The sequence below is a fragment of the Nannospalax galili genome, unplaced genomic scaffold, assembly GCF_000622305.1.
Source record: "Nannospalax galili isolate Female #2095 unplaced genomic scaffold, S.galili_v1.0 scaffold2660, whole genome shotgun sequence".
Lineage (NCBI taxonomy): Eukaryota > Metazoa > Chordata > Mammalia > Rodentia > Spalacidae > Nannospalax > Nannospalax galili.
In genome coordinates this window covers 285,621-303,887 of record NW_008345902.1, presented here as the reverse complement: position 1 = coordinate 303,887, position 18,267 = coordinate 285,621, and the positions used below count along the sequence as shown (strand labels likewise).

The following is an 18,267-nucleotide window of genomic DNA, read 5'->3' as shown; positions in this document are numbered from 1 at the left end:
CCTTGAATTGTGAAATGAAATAAATTCTTTCCCCCTTAAGTTGCTTTTGTCAGAGTATTTTATCATAGCAACAGAAAAGAAATAAGGCATTCACTTTAGTCCCTGGGTGTACTGCTGTGATAAAACACTATGACCAAAAATTGACTTATGAAAGAGTTTATTTTGGCTTATGGTTCAAGAGGGAAAGTCTATAATGGTGGAGAAGGCATGACAGCAGAAGGCCAGAACAGGAAACTGAGAGATCACATCACATCAGATGAGGCTTAAGCCCACCCCCACTGATGTACTTCCTCCAGCAAGGCTACACCTCTCCAAACAGTGCCACCAACTGGGGACCAAGTGTTCAAATACCTGAGTCTATGTGGGACATTTTTCATTCAAACCACCACTATGGGACTGTATGATTGATGAAAGCTCAGTGCACAACAAGAGAGTCTGTACAGAACCAGAAACCAAGAATAAAGTTAGAACAACTACTGGCATACCGAACCTTACAGAAGTCAGAGGATATAAAAGGGTGTGATTCTTGGTAGGTTAACCAGGCTCCAGTGATGAACCCACACTGAAGGGCATTTGGGGACACAAATTTGACTCTGTAAGCCTTAATATATAATATACATATAATACAGTACACGAACTTGGGTAGTAAGGGGGATGCAGACAGGAGAGGGGATCTAAATACAATCAGAAGATAGTCCATGAAATCTGCAAAAATTCTGTTTAAAAAGGACACACACACACACACACACACACACACACACACACACACACATCACCAAAATATTTTCAAAAAGTAGCTTTTTAATATACCAGTTACATGCTAAAGAGATCAGGAAAATAGCTCTGTTCACAATAGCTTCAAAAATAAAACACATAAAAAATTAACAGGGTGCTGGAGAGATGGTTCAGTGGTTAAGAGCACTGGCTGTTCTTGCAGAAGACCCAGTTCAAATCCCAGCACCCACATGGTAGCTAACAACCGTTTGTAGAGGATCTAACACCCTCTTCTGACCTCTGAGGGCACTACACAAGATGGGTATACTTACACACATGCAACAATACACTCATACACATAAAAATAATTTTTTAATGAAAATAAAAATACTCTTCCTTGCCAGGCATAGTGGTGCATGTGTTTAATCCCAGCACTGAGGAGGCAGAGGCAGGTGAATCTCCATGAGTTCAAGGTCAGCCTGGTTTCCATAGGAACTTCTAGGTCAGCTGGAGCTACAGGGAGACCCTATCTCAAAGACCAAAAAAAAAAAAGTCTTCTGAGTGCTAGGATTAAAGGCATACACCACCACACCTGCCTACATTTTTTTAAAAAATATTTTTATTATTTTTATTTTATGTATACAAGTGTATTGCCTGTGCACCTGTGTCATGCAATGCTGTGGAGGTCAGAAGGCGGCTTCCGATTCCCCTGGAACTGGAGTTAAGGGTGGTTTGTAGCTGCCATGTGTGTTGGGAGCTATTATTTTAAGCACAGCCATTGTGTGCACTGAGCTGTGGCAGGTTGCCTTAACTCTAGAGTTTGTGTGTTTTGCACACAAGTATCGAATTGTTCTGCCAAATCAGGAAGAACGTAGTGGTATTCTAGGGAGGAGGGGTAAATGGTTGAATTCACAAGTATTTGACCGTTCCTTGACTCTCAAGAGGAGGTGGGAAAAAAGAGCTGTTGGCGCCAATTCAGCTAAGCAAAGCTGTGGCTATCTGATGTTCTACTGGATAAAAAGGCTGAGCTAAAATAAACCGGGGCTGCAGTCTCTACTGACAGTCCTCCCAAGTGTCTTTCTCTGTTTCTTGTTTTTCTTTCATCCTCACTCCCCCTTTCAGGTGCTGTTCGTCTTGGCTGGCTAGCACCAGCACATGTGGGTGCTGGGAATCGAACCCGGGTCCTCTGCAAGAGCAGTCAGTGCTCTTAATCGCTGAGCTGTCTCTCCAGCCCACCCATCTACTCTTCCGTTTTAAAAATTCCATTTCCCTGTCTCTATTTTTTTATAAAATATTTTATTTATTATTTTTATTTTATGTGTATGAGTCTATTGCCTGTATGTATGTGAGTGCACCCATGTCGTGCAATGCCGTGGAGGTCAGAAGAGGGCTTCGGATTCCCCTGGAACTGGAGTTAAGGACAATTCATAGCCGCCATGTGGGTGCTGGGACTCGAACCCGGGTCCTCTGCAAGAGCAGTCAGTGCTCTTAACCACTGAGCCATCTCTCCAGCCCCTCCCTGTCTCTTTTTAAAAAACAAAAATTTATTTATTATTTTTATTTTGTGTATAAATGTATTGCCTTCCTGTGTATAAGTGCACCCATGTCATGCAGTGCCCTCAGAGGTCAGAAGAGGGTGTCAGATCCCCTGGAACTGGAGTTATAAACAGGAGTCAGCTGCAATGTGGATGCTGTGAATCAAATCCAAATCTTCTGCAAGAGCAGTCAGTGCTCTTAACCACTGAGCCATCTCTCTAGCCCACAAATACCTTCTCTTAATGGCATCTCTCATTGTTGCTCATGCTAGATGACAGAACTAATGCACTGAAGGGGGTTGGGACATGCCAATGATACTTTGCAGAGATGCCTCAGTACCAGTGTTTCATTGATCACAGCTTCCGAGAACCCACAGAATCCATCACTATTCTCATAGGCACAAAGATCCCCAACTCACTTACAAGCCAAACTGTCCAGTCAGAAAATGGTTGCATGCAACTGTCCTAAGCTGTGTGCTTTGAGATACGTGTGAAGATGCCACATAACAAGGTGGGCTTCTGAACTATGCTTCCTAGAAGGTGTGAAGTTAGGTAACTGTCAAGGCCTCCAAGTTGATGAACCTGTGAGGTATTAATATTGTTTGTTCCCCAGGTGCCATAGTCAGGCTGGTGCCAAAATCACAGGCCTAGGTGAAACACACTCTGACCACTGAGGGCACTGATGCGGGTATTGGGTGACAGAAACAGAAAGCACAGGAACAAAAGGTGGCCACAAGCCTTACTTTCAGTCTGCTTCTTCTCAGCTGTGGCACATGCCTGGAAGTAGGTGTCATACAGCGATGAGGGAATCTTATCTGTTCTAGATCAAAAGAAAGCAATGTCCAAGTCAACTATGATAATTCTTAAGTTTGTATTTCCCAAACTATCACAACACTGTACACTGTACTGTTCTATGTTTTACTCACATTTTATGGTGTTGGGAATTGAACCCACTAGGCAAGTACTCTACCACAGAGACATATCTCCTGGCATTTAACTGACTTTAGAAGAAAAAAAATTATATGTATGATTTTAAAATTATATGTGAATTAAGTGGTACCTGTTTTATAACATGTCACATATTAATAATAAATGAATAATAAAAAAAAGTTGTTAGAAATATGCAGGCAACACGTGGTATGCAGTCTGTGATTGCCACCAGGCTGTATCTCCTACAATGATTCTAGTCAGTCAGGTTTCACTTTGGAGCACTGCCTCCTCCTGTCTGAACTGTGCCGATCTCAGATGGCAGGGGACTTGCGGTGGCCTAAAACACCATTTCTTCAGGATTTTTGCACTGAACTCTTTTGTGTGCATTTCCAGTGAGGTACAGTGGAATCTCTGGGTACATGCAACAGTCCTGTCTGTACTGTCAAGTGTGCAAACAGGACAATACCAAAGTGGTGTTTGGTCCACTACTTGTGACTTAGTGGTTGCTGCCAATGCCACTGCAGCACAGACAGTCCCAGCTACTGTCAAGAGTTCTACATTGTATGAACAACACTATGTCAGTGAATTTATAAACTTAGATGAGGTCTGGAGATACAGCTCTGTGGTAGAGTACTTGCCTGACATATACAAGGTCCTGGGTTCCATTCCCAGTACCACAAGAAAAACAATAAACAAACCTAGATGAGTTTTATTTTTAAATTTTATTTATTTATTTAATTTATTTATTTATTTTGAAGACAGGCCCTTCCTTTAGCTCCAGCTTTTATTTATTTATTTTTTTTTTTTTTTTTTTTAAATTTTGAAGACAGGGCCTTCCTTTAGCTCCAGCTCACCTAGAACTTGCTATATAGACCAGGCTGACCTCTGTCTCCTAAGTGCTGGAATTAAAAGCATATGCTAACCATGCCCAGCTTGAAATAAAGTTTCATGGAAAGCTTTTTTTTTTTTTCTTTTTGAGCTAGGGTCTCCCTATAGCCCCAGCTATCCTGAAACTCAGAGGTCCGCCTGTCTTTGCCCCATGAGTGCTGGGACTAAAGGCATGCGCCAGCACGCCCATCAGGCTTTGATTTTTTTAAACATACAGTGCTTCATGAATTTGCCTGTTATCCTTATACAGGGGCCATGATAATATTTTCTGTATCATTCCAATTTTAGTATATGTTCTGCCAAAATACTCATGATTATTTATTTTTATATGTTTGAATATACTGCCTGCATGTATCTGAACGTACCAGTGTCATGCAATGTCTGCAGAGGGGAGAAGAGGGCATCAGATTGCCCTGAAACTGTAGTTAGAGTTGTTGGCCACCATATGGATGCTGGGAATTGAACCCGGATCCTCTGCAAGAACAGCCAGAGCTTTTAACCACTGAGCCATCTCTCAGCCCCTCATGATTATTTAAATAGGTGTTTTAAATTGGTCTCTATTTTTCTACTTAAATTCTTTTATTAATGTATTTCAGTTTCACATATGTACAGAACGCACATTGACTACTCTTGTCTCCTATCTTTTCCTATCTCCCTACCCCTATCCAGTTCCCACTTTCCTATAAATCTCTTTTCCATGTGCACGTCTGTTGTGTTTTGTGACTGAGTTTACTCAGGGTTGTCATGGGTTTGGAGGCTCTCTTGGAGTCTGGCAGGCTCAGCAATGGGTACATCACTGGAGACAATGATGCCCTGTTTCCCAAAAACTATCAATATCCAATAGTTCAGCAATGAGAGGTATGGCTCTATGAACCCCTCCTCCTTCCATGACTGATTGCTGACAAGGTTGTCTTATGTAGGCCCAATGCAGGTGATTGCAGTTGTGAGTTATAAAGGATGGTGTTTTCACAGCCCTTTATCCCATCTTCTGGCTCTTACATACTCTAAGCCTCATGAAACATTGTGGGAGTGAGGGTAAGAAATATTTGAAATATTTTTATATCAAAAATAAGTACAAGGCTGGGCATGGTGGCACATGCCTTTAATCCTAGCAGAGGGTGGCAGAGGCAGACAGATTACTGTGAGATCAAGGCCAACCTGGTCTACATAGAGTTTCAGGCCAACTGGGACTTCAAGGAGACCCTGTCTCAAACAACAACAACAAAATAAAAAAAAACAAACAAACAAACAAAAAAAAAAAAAAAAAAAAAAAAAAAAAAAAAAAAAAAAAAAAAAGTAAGGGTCAGGCATGGTGGCACATGCCTTTAATCTTAACACTCAAGAGGCAGAGGAAAGTGAACCTCTGTGAGTTTGAGGCTAGCCTGGTCTATATAGCTAGTTCCAGACAAAACTACATAGATTGTCTCAAAGAAACACATACATAAACAACGCACTGGGGGTGGGGACACACTGGACATAGAGTAGTAGCCTCTTTGGAAGCGCTTGCTTACCTCCTTAGGGACTCTATAAAAGCCACTCGGGAGTCAGGAACCTTTGGGAGCTATGAGAAAAAGAACCACATGAGCAGCACAGAACACCGTGGTTTCCCAGAGGTGCTGATAGATTTTGAACATGCACACTTACCACTCTTGGTGTGAGCAGGGCAGGGAGGAAGTGGGACAGGTAGTAGGGCCTCCTGAATATGCTGTGCATAGAAAAGCAGACAAAAGTGAATCCAGGAAAAAAGCCCCTTCCACCAACAGACAGCTCAGGGAGCAGTTCTCATTACACAGTTCTGACTTTTGTTTTATTTTTTGAAATTGTCTTATGTAGGTCAGAATGGTCTCAAACTCACTATATAGAAGAGTCCTGAACTCCTGATCCACCTGCCTCCACCTCCTAAGCACTGAAATCACAAGCTGCACCACCAGGCATGGCTAGACTCTAATGTTTGATCATGTTTTTAAGTCTTTTTTTAAAAAAGAATAAACAAGAAAAAAAAAAACAGATTTGTTTTTTTTTTGTTTTTTTTTTTTTTTTTTTTTTTGGTCTTTTTGAAGCAGGGTCTCCCTGCAGCCCCAGCTGTTCTGGAACTCACTATGTATACCAGGCTGGCCTTGAACTCAGAGATCTGCCTGCCTCTGCCTCCCAAGTGCTAGGATTACAGGCATGCGCCATCACACCCGGCTTATTTTTATTTTACGTATGTGAGCGTTTGCCTGAAAGTATGATGTGTACCACCTGTCTGCCTGGTATCCATGGAGGTCAGGTAAGGCTGTTAGATTCCCTGGAACTGGAGTTACAGGTAGTTGTAAGCTGCCATGTGAGTGCTAGGAACTGAAACCAGGTTCTCTCCAAGAATATCAAGTGTTCTTAACAGCTGAGACGTCAGCTCCAGCACCTTAAATCTTCTTTTTCATTGTTCTAGGACATGGCTTGCAAAGGCAGTCTGTACTAGCAATAATGCTATGGTCTGTGAGAGCTAGACCATACCATGTCTACTTTCCCCAAGCCTGGCCTCAGAACCCAGGTTAATTGAAAGCTGTGAGGATTGCTTAAGGGTCATTGTAAGCTTTCTCCTTGGAGGTGATCTCAAAATCCCAAGTCGGGCTCAGTTCACCACAATTCAAGATGTTCTGGGATCACACTGATTTCAATTAAGTTTTATTACTCAATTTCCTGGCCTGGCTCTATTTGGGGCACCCAGAAAGCACTAACTAAAAATGTCCTGATGCTACAGAGGTCCATCATCCTGACACTACATGACTCTAGAAAGGTACCACCCACTGCCTGTTTCAGAGAGGGAGGGTACTACATGCTATCATAGAAGTGGACACAGACTTGCTCTCTATGCTACCTCCAACCTCATCTGGCATGGCATCCACACCTGACTCCTGTTTTCCAGAACAGAATGACACCTCCATCCCATGTCCCATGGACAAACTTGAAGGAGTTCCCACTATGGCATTATGGCAGTGTCTGGATATGCTGTAGTCAACAGCTACTCTATGGCAGCTGGCTCCTGGCCTCCTACCTGGCCTCCATGACAGGTACTGGGATTCTCCCTGTGTGTTCAAATACCACAATGGCCTTCTCAACATCCTGGATCGCTTGGCTGTGAGGCTGGTTTCATACAGAAAGGGAGAGAGAATGAATGAAGATTTGAAAGCAAGTGAGCAAGCATATAAAGCTGGTACCACCCTGCTATTCTTTATTGCCAGAAGTCTTTTTTTTCGGTCTTTTTGAGATAGGGTCTGCCTGCAGCCCCAGCTGTAGACCAGGCTGGCCTTGAACTCACAGAGCTCTGCCTACCTCTGCCTCTGCCTCCCAAGTGCTGGGATTAAAGGCGTGCGTCACCACACCTGGCTGCCAGGAGTCTTTTGACAGATTAAAGGTTAAAGCTGAAACAGGTACTGTATAGCCTGGAACATTCAAAGTCCTCCAAGTCCTGCTTCCTGGACCCAGGTGAGCTCTGGAGTCAACTCAGCTCTGAGACACCAGAGCCACCCTTCCGTCTCCTCTGCCTTGATATGAGCCACTTTACTACCTCTCCTCTCTGCTGCCCTTCCAGAAGAGAAGGCAGAAATCTTCCAGGTGGGGAGGAGTAGAAACTTAACTTTCAGATTTCTAAAAATTATGAAATGGCAAAGCTAAGTGTGGTGGCAAATGTCTGTAATACAAGCACCCAAGAGACTGAGGCAGAAGGAAAACGAGTTTAAAGCCAACTTGGGCTACAGAAGATCTTGTCTCAAAAAAAGAAAACAGGGCCCAGTAGGGAGAAAGGCAAGATGGCTCAGTAGGTAAAGGTACTTGCTATACAAGCCTGGAAACCTAAGTTTGATCCCCAGAACCCTCATAAAGATGGAAGGAGAGAACAACTCCACGAAGTTGTCCCCTGACCTTCATATGCACCTCATGGCACACATACCCTGCACCACATCATGCACACGTGTGCTTGTGTATACACACACACACACACACACACACACACACACACGCACACAAAACACAAAACCTGAGCCAGCAAGATGGCTCAATGGATAAAGGCTCTTGCTACCAAACCTGACAACCTGAGTTCAGTCCTCAGGACCTACCTGGTTAAAGGAGAAAAACAATTCTCTCAAGTTGGTCTCTGACCTCCACACATGTGGTAGCATGTGCATATACACATACACACACACACACACACACACACACACACAAATAAATATATTTAAAAATAAAAAAGTAAAGAAAATCAAGTACACTGGGAAATCCTGAGAAGAACCTACTATAACACACGCCTTTCCCCCAACATGGCCATTCCTCCTTGTTACTGTTGTCAAACACAAATTATAAGGAATAGAACAGACAAAACACCTTTGGAAAAACTGTCAACCCAGCCTTACTAGATGTAAACCAAGTAAAAGATTTTAGGGGCCAAATATGCAAATCAAAATAAAGAGAAGTGAACACAAATTCAGGGCTTCAGGGCAATCCAAAGCAGCTTACCTCTACAATGTCCCCAGAGGAGGACAAATCCTCATAGAGTCCCATGTTCTCTAAGGAAACCTTCAGAAGAACAAAACAAACATGAATATAAAGATAACCACTGGGTATTGCCAGGCAGGGCTAGAGCAGTAACCAAACTTGCCTTGAGGTCAGCAAGCCTTGTCTTGGCCAATGAGATGTAGTCTGTGAGGAGGAAGCGGTACTTGCTTGGGACCAGTGGTGGGTGGAAAACATGCACCTACAACAGAATACAGCAGAGCAATAGAGTTCACAAACTACCACATGCCTCTTCTTGGGACACCAGCAGCACATGCCCGTATGTATAGTGATGGCGATGAGAGATGGCCACTAGCAGGTATGAGATATGTAACTTGCAAAATTAAAACCCATAAGAAGCTGGGCATGGTTATGCACACCTCTAATCCCAGCACTCAGGAGGTAGTGACAGGACTGTGTCAAGTTTGAGACCAGTCTGGTCTACACAGCAAGAGTGACATAGCGAGATCTTGTCTCAAAAACAAAAAACAAATACACAAGAGAAAGCAGCCCTTCCAGGGAGAAAATTAAGAAAATTGTGCTATGGTTGGTCCTATGATCAAGGCATGCAAGTGGGAGGGGAACCAAGGGTATGATACACCAGTAACTCCACAGCACAAGACATGGAGATTTTATGATCAAAAGGGACAAAGGACACAGCATGAGACAAACTAGCAGGGTCTACATGAATCTAGTCTGTGGTGCTGGAACAAAGATGGGACTGGAGAGCATGCCTCATATTTTCAGCTGAGTTGAGTTTACAGGGAACTGACCACAGGTAGGAGATTTAGGGAAAGTTGAGTCCAGCAAGGGCTAAAGCCAGACTGTTGAGCTCCACAGTAAGATGCAAGTTCTGAAGACAGGAAGGGAGAGAATTTGTCAAACACAGAAAACAGGGGGTGGCATAGGTGAAATCTAGGTAAGGATCTGCACAAATGGCTCCGTATTTCTGAAATTCTCCATCAGTCTCCCAAATGCAAGGATTACAGAACTTTACCACTCTACCTAGTTTCAAGATTAAAAAAAAAAAATTTTTTTTGACAAAGTATCACTAATCAGCCCTGGCTGCCAGGGAACTATGTCAACCAGACTTTCCCCAATCCTGCAGTGAACCTGCCTCTGCCTTCCAAGTATTAGGATTACAGATATGTACCTCCAGGTCCAGCTTCAAATTAGTTTTTTAAAAAAATTATTATTTGGCCAGGTGTAGTGGCACACGCCTTTAATCCCAGCACTCGGGAGGCAGAGGCAGGCGGATCTCTGTGAGTTCAAGGCCAGCCAGGTCTACATAGTGAGTTCCAGGACAGCTGGGGCTACAGGGAGACCCTGTCTCACAAAGACCAAAAAAAAAGTATTTATTTATAGCCAGGCTTGGTGATACATGCCTTAAATCTCAGCACTTGGGAGGTGGAGGCAGGTAGACCTTTGTGAATTTGAGGCCAGCCTGGTCTACATATTGAAATTCAGGACAGCTGGTGTTACAGGGAGGGAGACCCTGTCTCAAAAAAAAAAACAAAAAAGTAAAATAATTATTTATTATTCTTATTATGTGTGTAGGCATGCATACCATGGTGTGTATGTAGAGGTCAGAGGATAATTTTGTCGAGCCAGTTTTCTCCATCCACCTTTACCTGGGCTCATACTCAGGTTGCCAGCTTATATGATAAGTGCTTCATCCACTGAGGCCCTCAATTCAGTTGCTTTTTTTGGAAGACAGGGTCTTACTCTATAACTCTGGCTGGCCTTGAAGTCACAGGAATCTACCCACCTCTGCCTCTCGAACGCTAGGACTAAAGGTGTACACCACGTACCTGACTTTCAAGACAGGTTTTGGTTTTTTTTTTTTTTGGTCTTTTTGAGACAGGGTCTCCTTGTAGCCCCAGCTGTCCTGGAACTCACTATGTAGACCATGCTGGCCTCGAACTCACAAAGATCTGCCTGCCTCTGCCTCCCGAGTGCTGGGATTGAAGGCATGGGCCACCATGCCCGGCAGTTTTGTTTTTTTAATTTTTAAAATTTTATTTTTATTATATGTGTATGAGTGTTTTGCTTGCATTAATCTAAGTGCACCACATACATGCAATGCCCAGAGGCCAGAAGAGGATGTCAGATTCCTCTGGAACTGAAGTTACAGACAATTGCTAACTGCATATGGGTGCTGGGAACTGAATCCAGGTCCTCTGCAAGAGCTGCCAGTGCTATTAAACGCTCAGCCATCTCTTCAGTCCCTCAAGACTGTTTTGTTTTTTAAATATTTTGTTACTTTTATTTTTTGTATATTGAGTATATTGCCTGCATGTATGTGAGTATACCTACAGAAAACAACCTTCATGATCATGGTATCTCCCCTGCCAGGTAAGTAGTAAAGATTATTTTTAATTATGAAATACAGACTTGCTATAAAAATTCCAACAGTGGGCCATGCATGGTAGTGCACCATGCTTTAGTCCCAGGACTCAGGAGGCAGAGGCAGGCAGATCTCTGTGAGTTCAAGGCTAGCCTGGTCTATATAGTGAGTTCCAGGCCAGCTGGGGAGACCCTATCTCAAAAGACCAAAAAAAAAAAAAAAAGAGAGAGAAAGAGAGAGAAATTCCAACAGTGGAATTTATATAAAGCCATACATTTTTCTGCTCCTGGTAGGAATACCATGTAAGTTTAGGAAGGTATTTCCTTCTAGACTCTTTTATTTTTTTTGGCGGCGGGGGGGGGGTTCTTCTTGAGACCAGGCTGGCCTCATTCTTACGGAGATCCACCTACCTCTGCCTCCCGAGTGCTGGGATTAAAAGCATGCGCCATGCCCAGCAATGTATCATTTTTTTTAAAACAAAAATGGGCAGGGTGTGTAGTCCCAGCACTTGGGAGGCAGAGGCAGGCAGATTTCTGTGAGTTCAACGCCAGCTTGGTCTACATAGTGAATTCCAGGCCAGCTGGGGCTACAGGGAGACCCTATTTCAAAAAGACCAAAAACAACAACAAAAGATCCTACTACACTCACTGCTCTACCACTAGCTCTTCCTCCAGACCATCTTCCCAGGTAGACCTCATCCTTCTGAGAGGCTGTGCGGCAGGCACTTCATTGCATACTGGCATAATACATTCTCTTCTGAGGTGGATGTATGGACACTCCTGGGTGCCTAAGATGGCTCACTGTGCATTAATGTTGGGTATTACCTGAACTGTCTGGGGAAGGGTAAAGACCAGCCCTGGCTCAGTGTGATCTGCAATAGGCTAGGGTGATCTTTATTGTATAGTATACTACAAGTAGAAAGGCCCAGAATGCCGCTGATGGCATCTTACCTTCATGTACCGAGGGGCTTCCCAGGGCACAAGGTCAGACAAGAACTTGAAGAGGAAGACCAGTGCCTTCTTGCTGCAGGTATGGTAGCCAAGTGAGCTCCCAAAGGAGGCCTAGAGAGAGAGAGAGAGAGAGAGAGAGAGATTATAAGCCCTAATAACCAGGCATTGGCACCCACTCTATGGGCTGTGCTGTCCAGCACTGACTTGGTAGCTATGATCTGTCTCAAAGAAAAAACTGCTATTGAAAAAAAAGGGAGAGAGAAAAAGTAACTTGGTTGGGTTTATAGATTTAAAAGTTGTGATAGAGATGGGACCAAAGTTTATTTTAAAGAATTGCTGTAGAAAACAGTAACTCTGGATGGAGGCTCATGTCAATAATTCCAACACTTGGGAGGTTGAGGCAGGAGGACTGCCACTAGGCTACATGGTAAATTCCAGGTCAGACTAAACTAAGAATGAGGCCCTATCTCAAGAAAACAAACAACAAAGAAGATGGAGATGTTGCTCAGTTAGTAGAGTGCTTATCTAGCATGCATAATGCCCTGAAGCAACTCCATTACAAAACCAGGCATGGCACTCCAGAGGTGGCGGCAGGAGACCAACAAGGGAAGGTCATCTTCATCTACCTAGTAAATTTTGAGGCCAGCCTGGGCTTGAGACCCTGTCGAAAAAAACAAAACAAAACAATAAAATACCAAAATAAAAGAAACAAAAATAGTAACCATCGGATACTTCTGGGACTGTTGGGGGCACAATCTGTCCACCTGACAAAAGCTCTTAACTTAGCAAATATGTTCATTTCATCAGCTGAAACTCTCTTGAACACATTAACTTTGCTTCCAAACTCATCAGAACTGGAAAGGTTGCTACATGATAGGCAGCAAAGGAAAAAGACCAAAGATACTGCCTCCCCACCCCACCTAAGGGCATTGAAGTCAGAGAACAAAAATGGAACCACCGCTCCTGAAGTAACCCTGCTACCTATGGATGCTCTGACAGGACAAGGGCTACTGTTGTCATGTGACAGTGCTGTGTTTGTTTCACATGAACCTTCAAGGACAATGTCCACATGTGGGAACTGCCCAACCTACCCCCAAATCACACTACCTCTTGCTGCGCTGGAGCCTCAGGCAGTTACTGTCATCAGGAAATACTGAGCTGCAATGAACTGAAGCCTCAAATTGGCCTTTTTGGAAGCATGCATTTTGCCAAGATCAGGCAATTCTTTTGCATGTTATACCGCAGACACTAAATGCCATCAGACAAAAAGAACTGCTGACAATGTTGAGTATCTGACGTCAGACAAAGCAGTTCAGAGGCATTCAGTTGTCAACTTGACACACCTGGGTAGAGGGAGTCCCAACTGGGGAATTTCCTCCATTGGACTGGCCTGTGTCCATGTCTGTGGAGCATTTTCTTGATTGTGGAGTGATATAAGAGGGCCCAGTCCATGTAGACTATGCCACCCCTGGGCAGGTGGTCCTGTATTATATAAAGCAGGTTGGGCACAAGCTGGGGAAACAAGCCAATAAGCAGCATTCTTCCATGGTCTGTGCTTCATCCTGCCTCCAGGTTCCTGCCCTGAGTTCCAGTCTTGGGCTCCCTCAGTAATGAACATACAGAATGAAAATACAAGCTCATATTGGTCAGAGTGTTTTGTCACAGCAATAGAGAAGGTAAGACAAATACCCAGTGATGAAGTTTCAAATATGCCCTGCTCATTACCACCCAACTCCTACCAGTATTCTCTAACTGCTGGAATGGTCTAATGGAGTCCAAGGCCACCCATACCAACTGCCCTGTCTTTGGACATGTACTTATCTTGACCTGAGCCTTGAGGACACTCTGACTACAGCAAGAACACCTGAACCACTACAAGGACTCACTGTTCACTAGAAGGCCTTATGTAAAGCACAAAGGGACATACACCCAGGTCTGAGGCACAGAGGTCACTGATAATCTAGGACAAAGGCCGTTCTTTTCATTACAAAAAATTATATCTAATTATAGAATGTGACATGCTATGAACAACATTTCTGACCCAAATTAGTAAACATATAGTCTATTTGTATTAACAATTTTTAAAAATATAGATTAAGAGGGGGCTAGAGAGAAGGCACAGCAGTTAAGAACACGGGCTGCACTTGCAGAGGACCTGGACTTGGTTCCCAGCACCCACATGACAACTAGCAACTATCTAGACACCCTCCTCTGGCTTCCATAGGCATTTCATGCACTTACATACATGCAGACAAAACACTCGTACACATAAAATAAAAATAAATAAGTTATATGTGTGTGTGTGTGTGTGTGTGTGTGTGTGTGTGTGCATATACATGGAGGGAGGAAGGAAGGGAGGGAGGGAAGGAGGGAGAGAGGGAGAGAGGGGGAGAGAGGGAAAGGGAAGGAAGGAGAGAGAGAGAGAGAGAGAGAGAGAGAGAGAGAGAGAGAGAGAGCGCACCAGGTGCAGCAGCCCATGCCTGGAGTTCTGGCTATGTGGGAGGCTGAAGCAAGAGGACCACTTGAGCTTAGGCATTCAAGGCCAGGCTGGACAACACAGTTGGCTCTGACTCAAAAAAACACCAACAAAACATTAAGGGTGGTAAAATGGTTCATTCAGTGGATAAAGGCACTTGTTTTGAGCAGGCCTGACAACCTGAGTTCAATTTTCATATTTCACAAGGTGCCAGGAGAAAAAGGACTCCCTGAGAGTTGTCCTCTGACCTCCATGTACCCACTATTGTATGTGCATGCCTGCCTGCACACATGCGCATGAGCATGCATGTGCACATGAGCACACACACACAAAATACAAGTGAAATATTAAAACAGGCCTTCAAACATTGAACACACAAATATAGATCAATCACAACGCACCCAAATATACAGGTGAGTTGGGTACATTTTATTTAAATTATATCACTTTTGATGATACAATGAAATGGTTCAGCAGGTGGAGGTACCTGCTGCCAAGCCTGATGATGTGAGTTCAATTCCTGGATGCCACATAGTTGAAGGAAAGAACCAACTCCTGAAAGTTGTCCTCTGACCTCCATATGCCATGGCATACATATACACTGACCCTCCCACACAAAATAAATAAAGCCTTAAAAACTAAAACGGGGCTGGAGAGATGCTCGGTGGTTAAGAATAATGACTGTTCTTGCAGAAGACCCAGGTTTGAATCCCAGCACCCACATGGCAGCTAACAACTGCCCATAACTCCAGTTCTAGGGGATCCGACAGCCTCTTCTGTCCTCCTCGGGCTGCATGACATGGGTGCACTTACCTACATGCAGGCATAACACTCACACACATAAAATAAAAATAATAAAGTTTTTTTTAAAAAAATTAAAACAGATTGTGTCTTTAAAAAGTATTTTGCTTGCAGGTGTCTCTTTCTTGTTTGAGACAAGGTCTCTTATCACTGCATATGCCAGGCCAGTTATCCTGTGAGCTTCTGGGATTCTCTTGTCTCTACTTCCCCATCTCCCTATAGAAGTGCTGGGACTACAGACGCTCATTATTGTATCCAGCGTTAGGTGTGTTTGGGGGATTTGAACTCAGATCCTCATCCTTACATGGAAAACACTTTACTCAATGAGTCATCTCCCCAACCCTAAATTTTATCTTGATAAAGTGCATTTTTAAAAGTAAAAGGAGGAGCTCTAGCGATGACTCAGTGGTTAAAAGCACTTACTACTCTTCCAGAAGACCAGAGTTTGGTTCTCAGCACCCATGTCAGGCAGCTCACAACTGCCTGTAACTCCAGTTCCAAGGGATCCTTCTTCATGACTCTGTTGGCACACACACAGGCACACACAGAGCATACACACAAAAACAGACAGATACACATAAATAAAAATAAATAAATCTTAAAAAAAAAAAAAAAGTAAAAAGAAAGCCACCATGTCCTCAGAAAGTCCTCCAGATCTATCGCTGGGGAGGAAATTGTAGACCTGATCCAAGCCACTTAGGCTATTGCACTCAGCAGGGCAAAGACCCTCCCAGCAGATGCACAGTATACAAATCTCAGAAAGAGTGTCAGAGGATAACTTTGTGGAGTTGGTTCTCTCCTGCCACCTTTACATGGGTTCCAGGGATTGAACTCAGAATGTCAGGATTGCATGCTAGTACCTGCTAAATCATTTCACTGGCCCTAGGTAACTTTTTTTTTTTTTTTTTTTTTGGGCAGGGTTTCATGTAGTCCAGGCTGGCCTCAATGTCACTATGTAATCAAGAACGACTATGAAATTTGGATTCCCTACCTCTGCCTCCTGAGTGCTGGGACTAAAGGTGTGCGCCACCATGCCCGGCTAGGTAACTTTTTAAGATTTTTATTATTTTTGTTTTTAAAAATTATTTATTTATTTATTTATTTATTTATTTATTTATCGTTTGGTCTTTTTTGAGACAGGTCTCCCTGTAGCCCCAGCTGTCCCGGAACTCACTATGTAGACCAGGCTGGCCTTGAACTCACAGAGATCCGCCTGCCTCTGCCTCCCAGTGCTGGGATTAAAGGCATGCACTACCATGCCCAGCAATTTTTATTATTTTAAATTATGTGCCTGTGGTGGGTATGTGCACATGAGCTCAGGTGCTATTAGATTCCCCTGGAGCTAGAATAACAAGTGGTTATGAACTGCCTGACAGTGGCTACTGGGAAGCAAACTCAGGTCCTTTGCAAGAGTATTATGTACTTTTAACTATTACTGCCATCTCTCCAGCCCCCAGGCCCTAGATAACTTTTTTTTTTTTTTTTTTTTTTTTTGAGACAGGGTCTCTCTGTAGCCCCAACTGGCCTGGAACTCAGAGATCTCCTTGTCTCTGCCTCCCAGTGTTGGGATTATAGGTGTGTGCCACCACACCCAGCCTCCTAGATAACTTTTTAACGTAAAATTTAGGGCTGGTAAGATGGTTTAGCAGGTAAAAGCACTTGCCACACAAGTTTAATGACCTGAGCTTGATCTCCAGAACCCACAGTGGAAAGAACCAACTCCCAAAAGTTGTCCTTTGACCTCCATACATGTGCAATGACATATACATGCCCACACATACATCACACACACATACACACACAGGTACACACATGCAAGAAGTACAAACAATTTAAATAAATAAAAGGCAAATTTAGGGTGAGATGGCTCAGGCAGGTAAAACTGCTTGCTGTGCAAACCTGACAACCTAAGTTCAGTCCCTGGAACCTATGGTGAAAGACAGCTGTACTCACATACTCACTCACCCCACCCCACCCTGGCCTAAACCTGCTTTCTTATCAGTTGGCCAAGGATTTCCCTAAAGGCTTCCACCTGGGAGCACAGACTCAGCAGGCCTGGGATGAATTCATATCTGTACTTTCAAAGCCCTCCCAAGGTAAGTCTGATGTCTGCTTAGGTTCAGGACCTACCGTAGAAGCTTAGAGAAAGTGGGGATGCTGCTGAAGACAAAAAGAGTAAAGAACAGGGATCCTCTGAGGGCAAAGGACACAAGCCCAGGGAAAAAAGAGGCACAGTACATTCCCCACAAAGTTGCAGCCACTGCTTCCACTCTTGCCTAACAGTTTCCTATTAGGGTTTCAAACAGCAGCAGCCTCCCTCTCCCCAACAGGGTCCCATGGACTTTGGATTTTTCAAGCCTAAAAAAGGGAACTGAGCTAGCTGATAAGCACCTTGGCCTTTGAAGTCAAGGGAAGCAGATTCTTCTAAGAGGCATCCTGCCTTTCCTCTGATCTCCAAAGACAAGAAAAGCAGATTCTGCCTGTTAACCAGAGATTTTAGGAGCTGTACAGCAGCTTTTCCTTTATCTTAGGGGGACAAAAAAGTAAACACTTCCTGACCCAGATCCTGGCTGGCAGACAGAATGGAGGCAGGTTTACAAGCCCTGCTTTTCCTGCTTCCCCCTGCCTGATTTTTCCCAAAAAACTTCCCGCCTTCAGCACCCTGAAGCCCCCATATATAAGCCCCAGCTCAGAATCCGTGGGCAGACATTTTCCCTGCCCAGAAGTGAATCTGTCCCATGTGTTCCTTTGCTAATAAAACCCTATTTTGATGGAGTTTTATCTGTGTCCTGGTGCTTCCTTTTCCATTCGCTCGTTCTCTACCAACTTTTTAACCTATCATTTCCCATCTTAGAAAAGTTCTAGAAAAGGAGACTCTGGGCTGGGCTGGGCTTGATGGCACACATCTTTAATCCCAGCATTTGGGAGGCAGGTGGATCTCTGTTGAGTTTCAGGCCAGCCTGGTCTACATAGCAAGAGTGCCAGGCCAGCTGGGGCTACAGGGAGACCCTGTCTGAAAAAGACCAAAAAAAAAAAAAAAAAAGAGAGGAGGAAGAGGAAGGGAGAGGGGAGAGGGGAGGAGGAGAAGAAAAGAGAGAC

The 18,267-nt window shown here is 43.8% G+C and overlaps 1 protein-coding gene and 1 non-coding gene across 5 annotated transcripts in view; both read right to left on the bottom strand.

The window, feature by feature from the left end:
- The window catches only part of Fanca (FA complementation group A), a 65,757-nt gene that overhangs the window by 28,470 nt on the left and 19,020 nt on the right, over positions 1 to 18,267 (bottom strand). For all 4 annotated transcript variants that reach the window (XM_029567852.1, XM_029567850.1, XM_008842150.2 and 1 more), the window contains 7 exons: positions 11,892 to 12,002; positions 8,701 to 8,796; positions 8,559 to 8,618; positions 7,102 to 7,190; positions 5,712 to 5,772; positions 5,579 to 5,628; positions 2,993 to 3,069 (listed from right to left, as the gene is read on the bottom strand). In XM_029567852.1, the coding sequence (XP_029423712.1) occupies positions 2,993 to 3,069; positions 5,579 to 5,628; positions 5,712 to 5,772; positions 7,102 to 7,190; positions 8,559 to 8,618; positions 8,701 to 8,796; positions 11,892 to 12,002 (544 nt within the window). The remainder of the gene's footprint in view (positions 1 to 2,992; positions 3,070 to 5,578; positions 5,629 to 5,711; positions 5,773 to 7,101; positions 7,191 to 8,558; positions 8,619 to 8,700; positions 8,797 to 11,891; positions 12,003 to 18,267) is intronic.
- Positions 4,273 to 4,375, bottom strand: LOC115071900. The gene has a single exon (XR_003850958.1). It is a non-coding gene; the product is annotated as a U6 spliceosomal RNA (small nuclear RNA).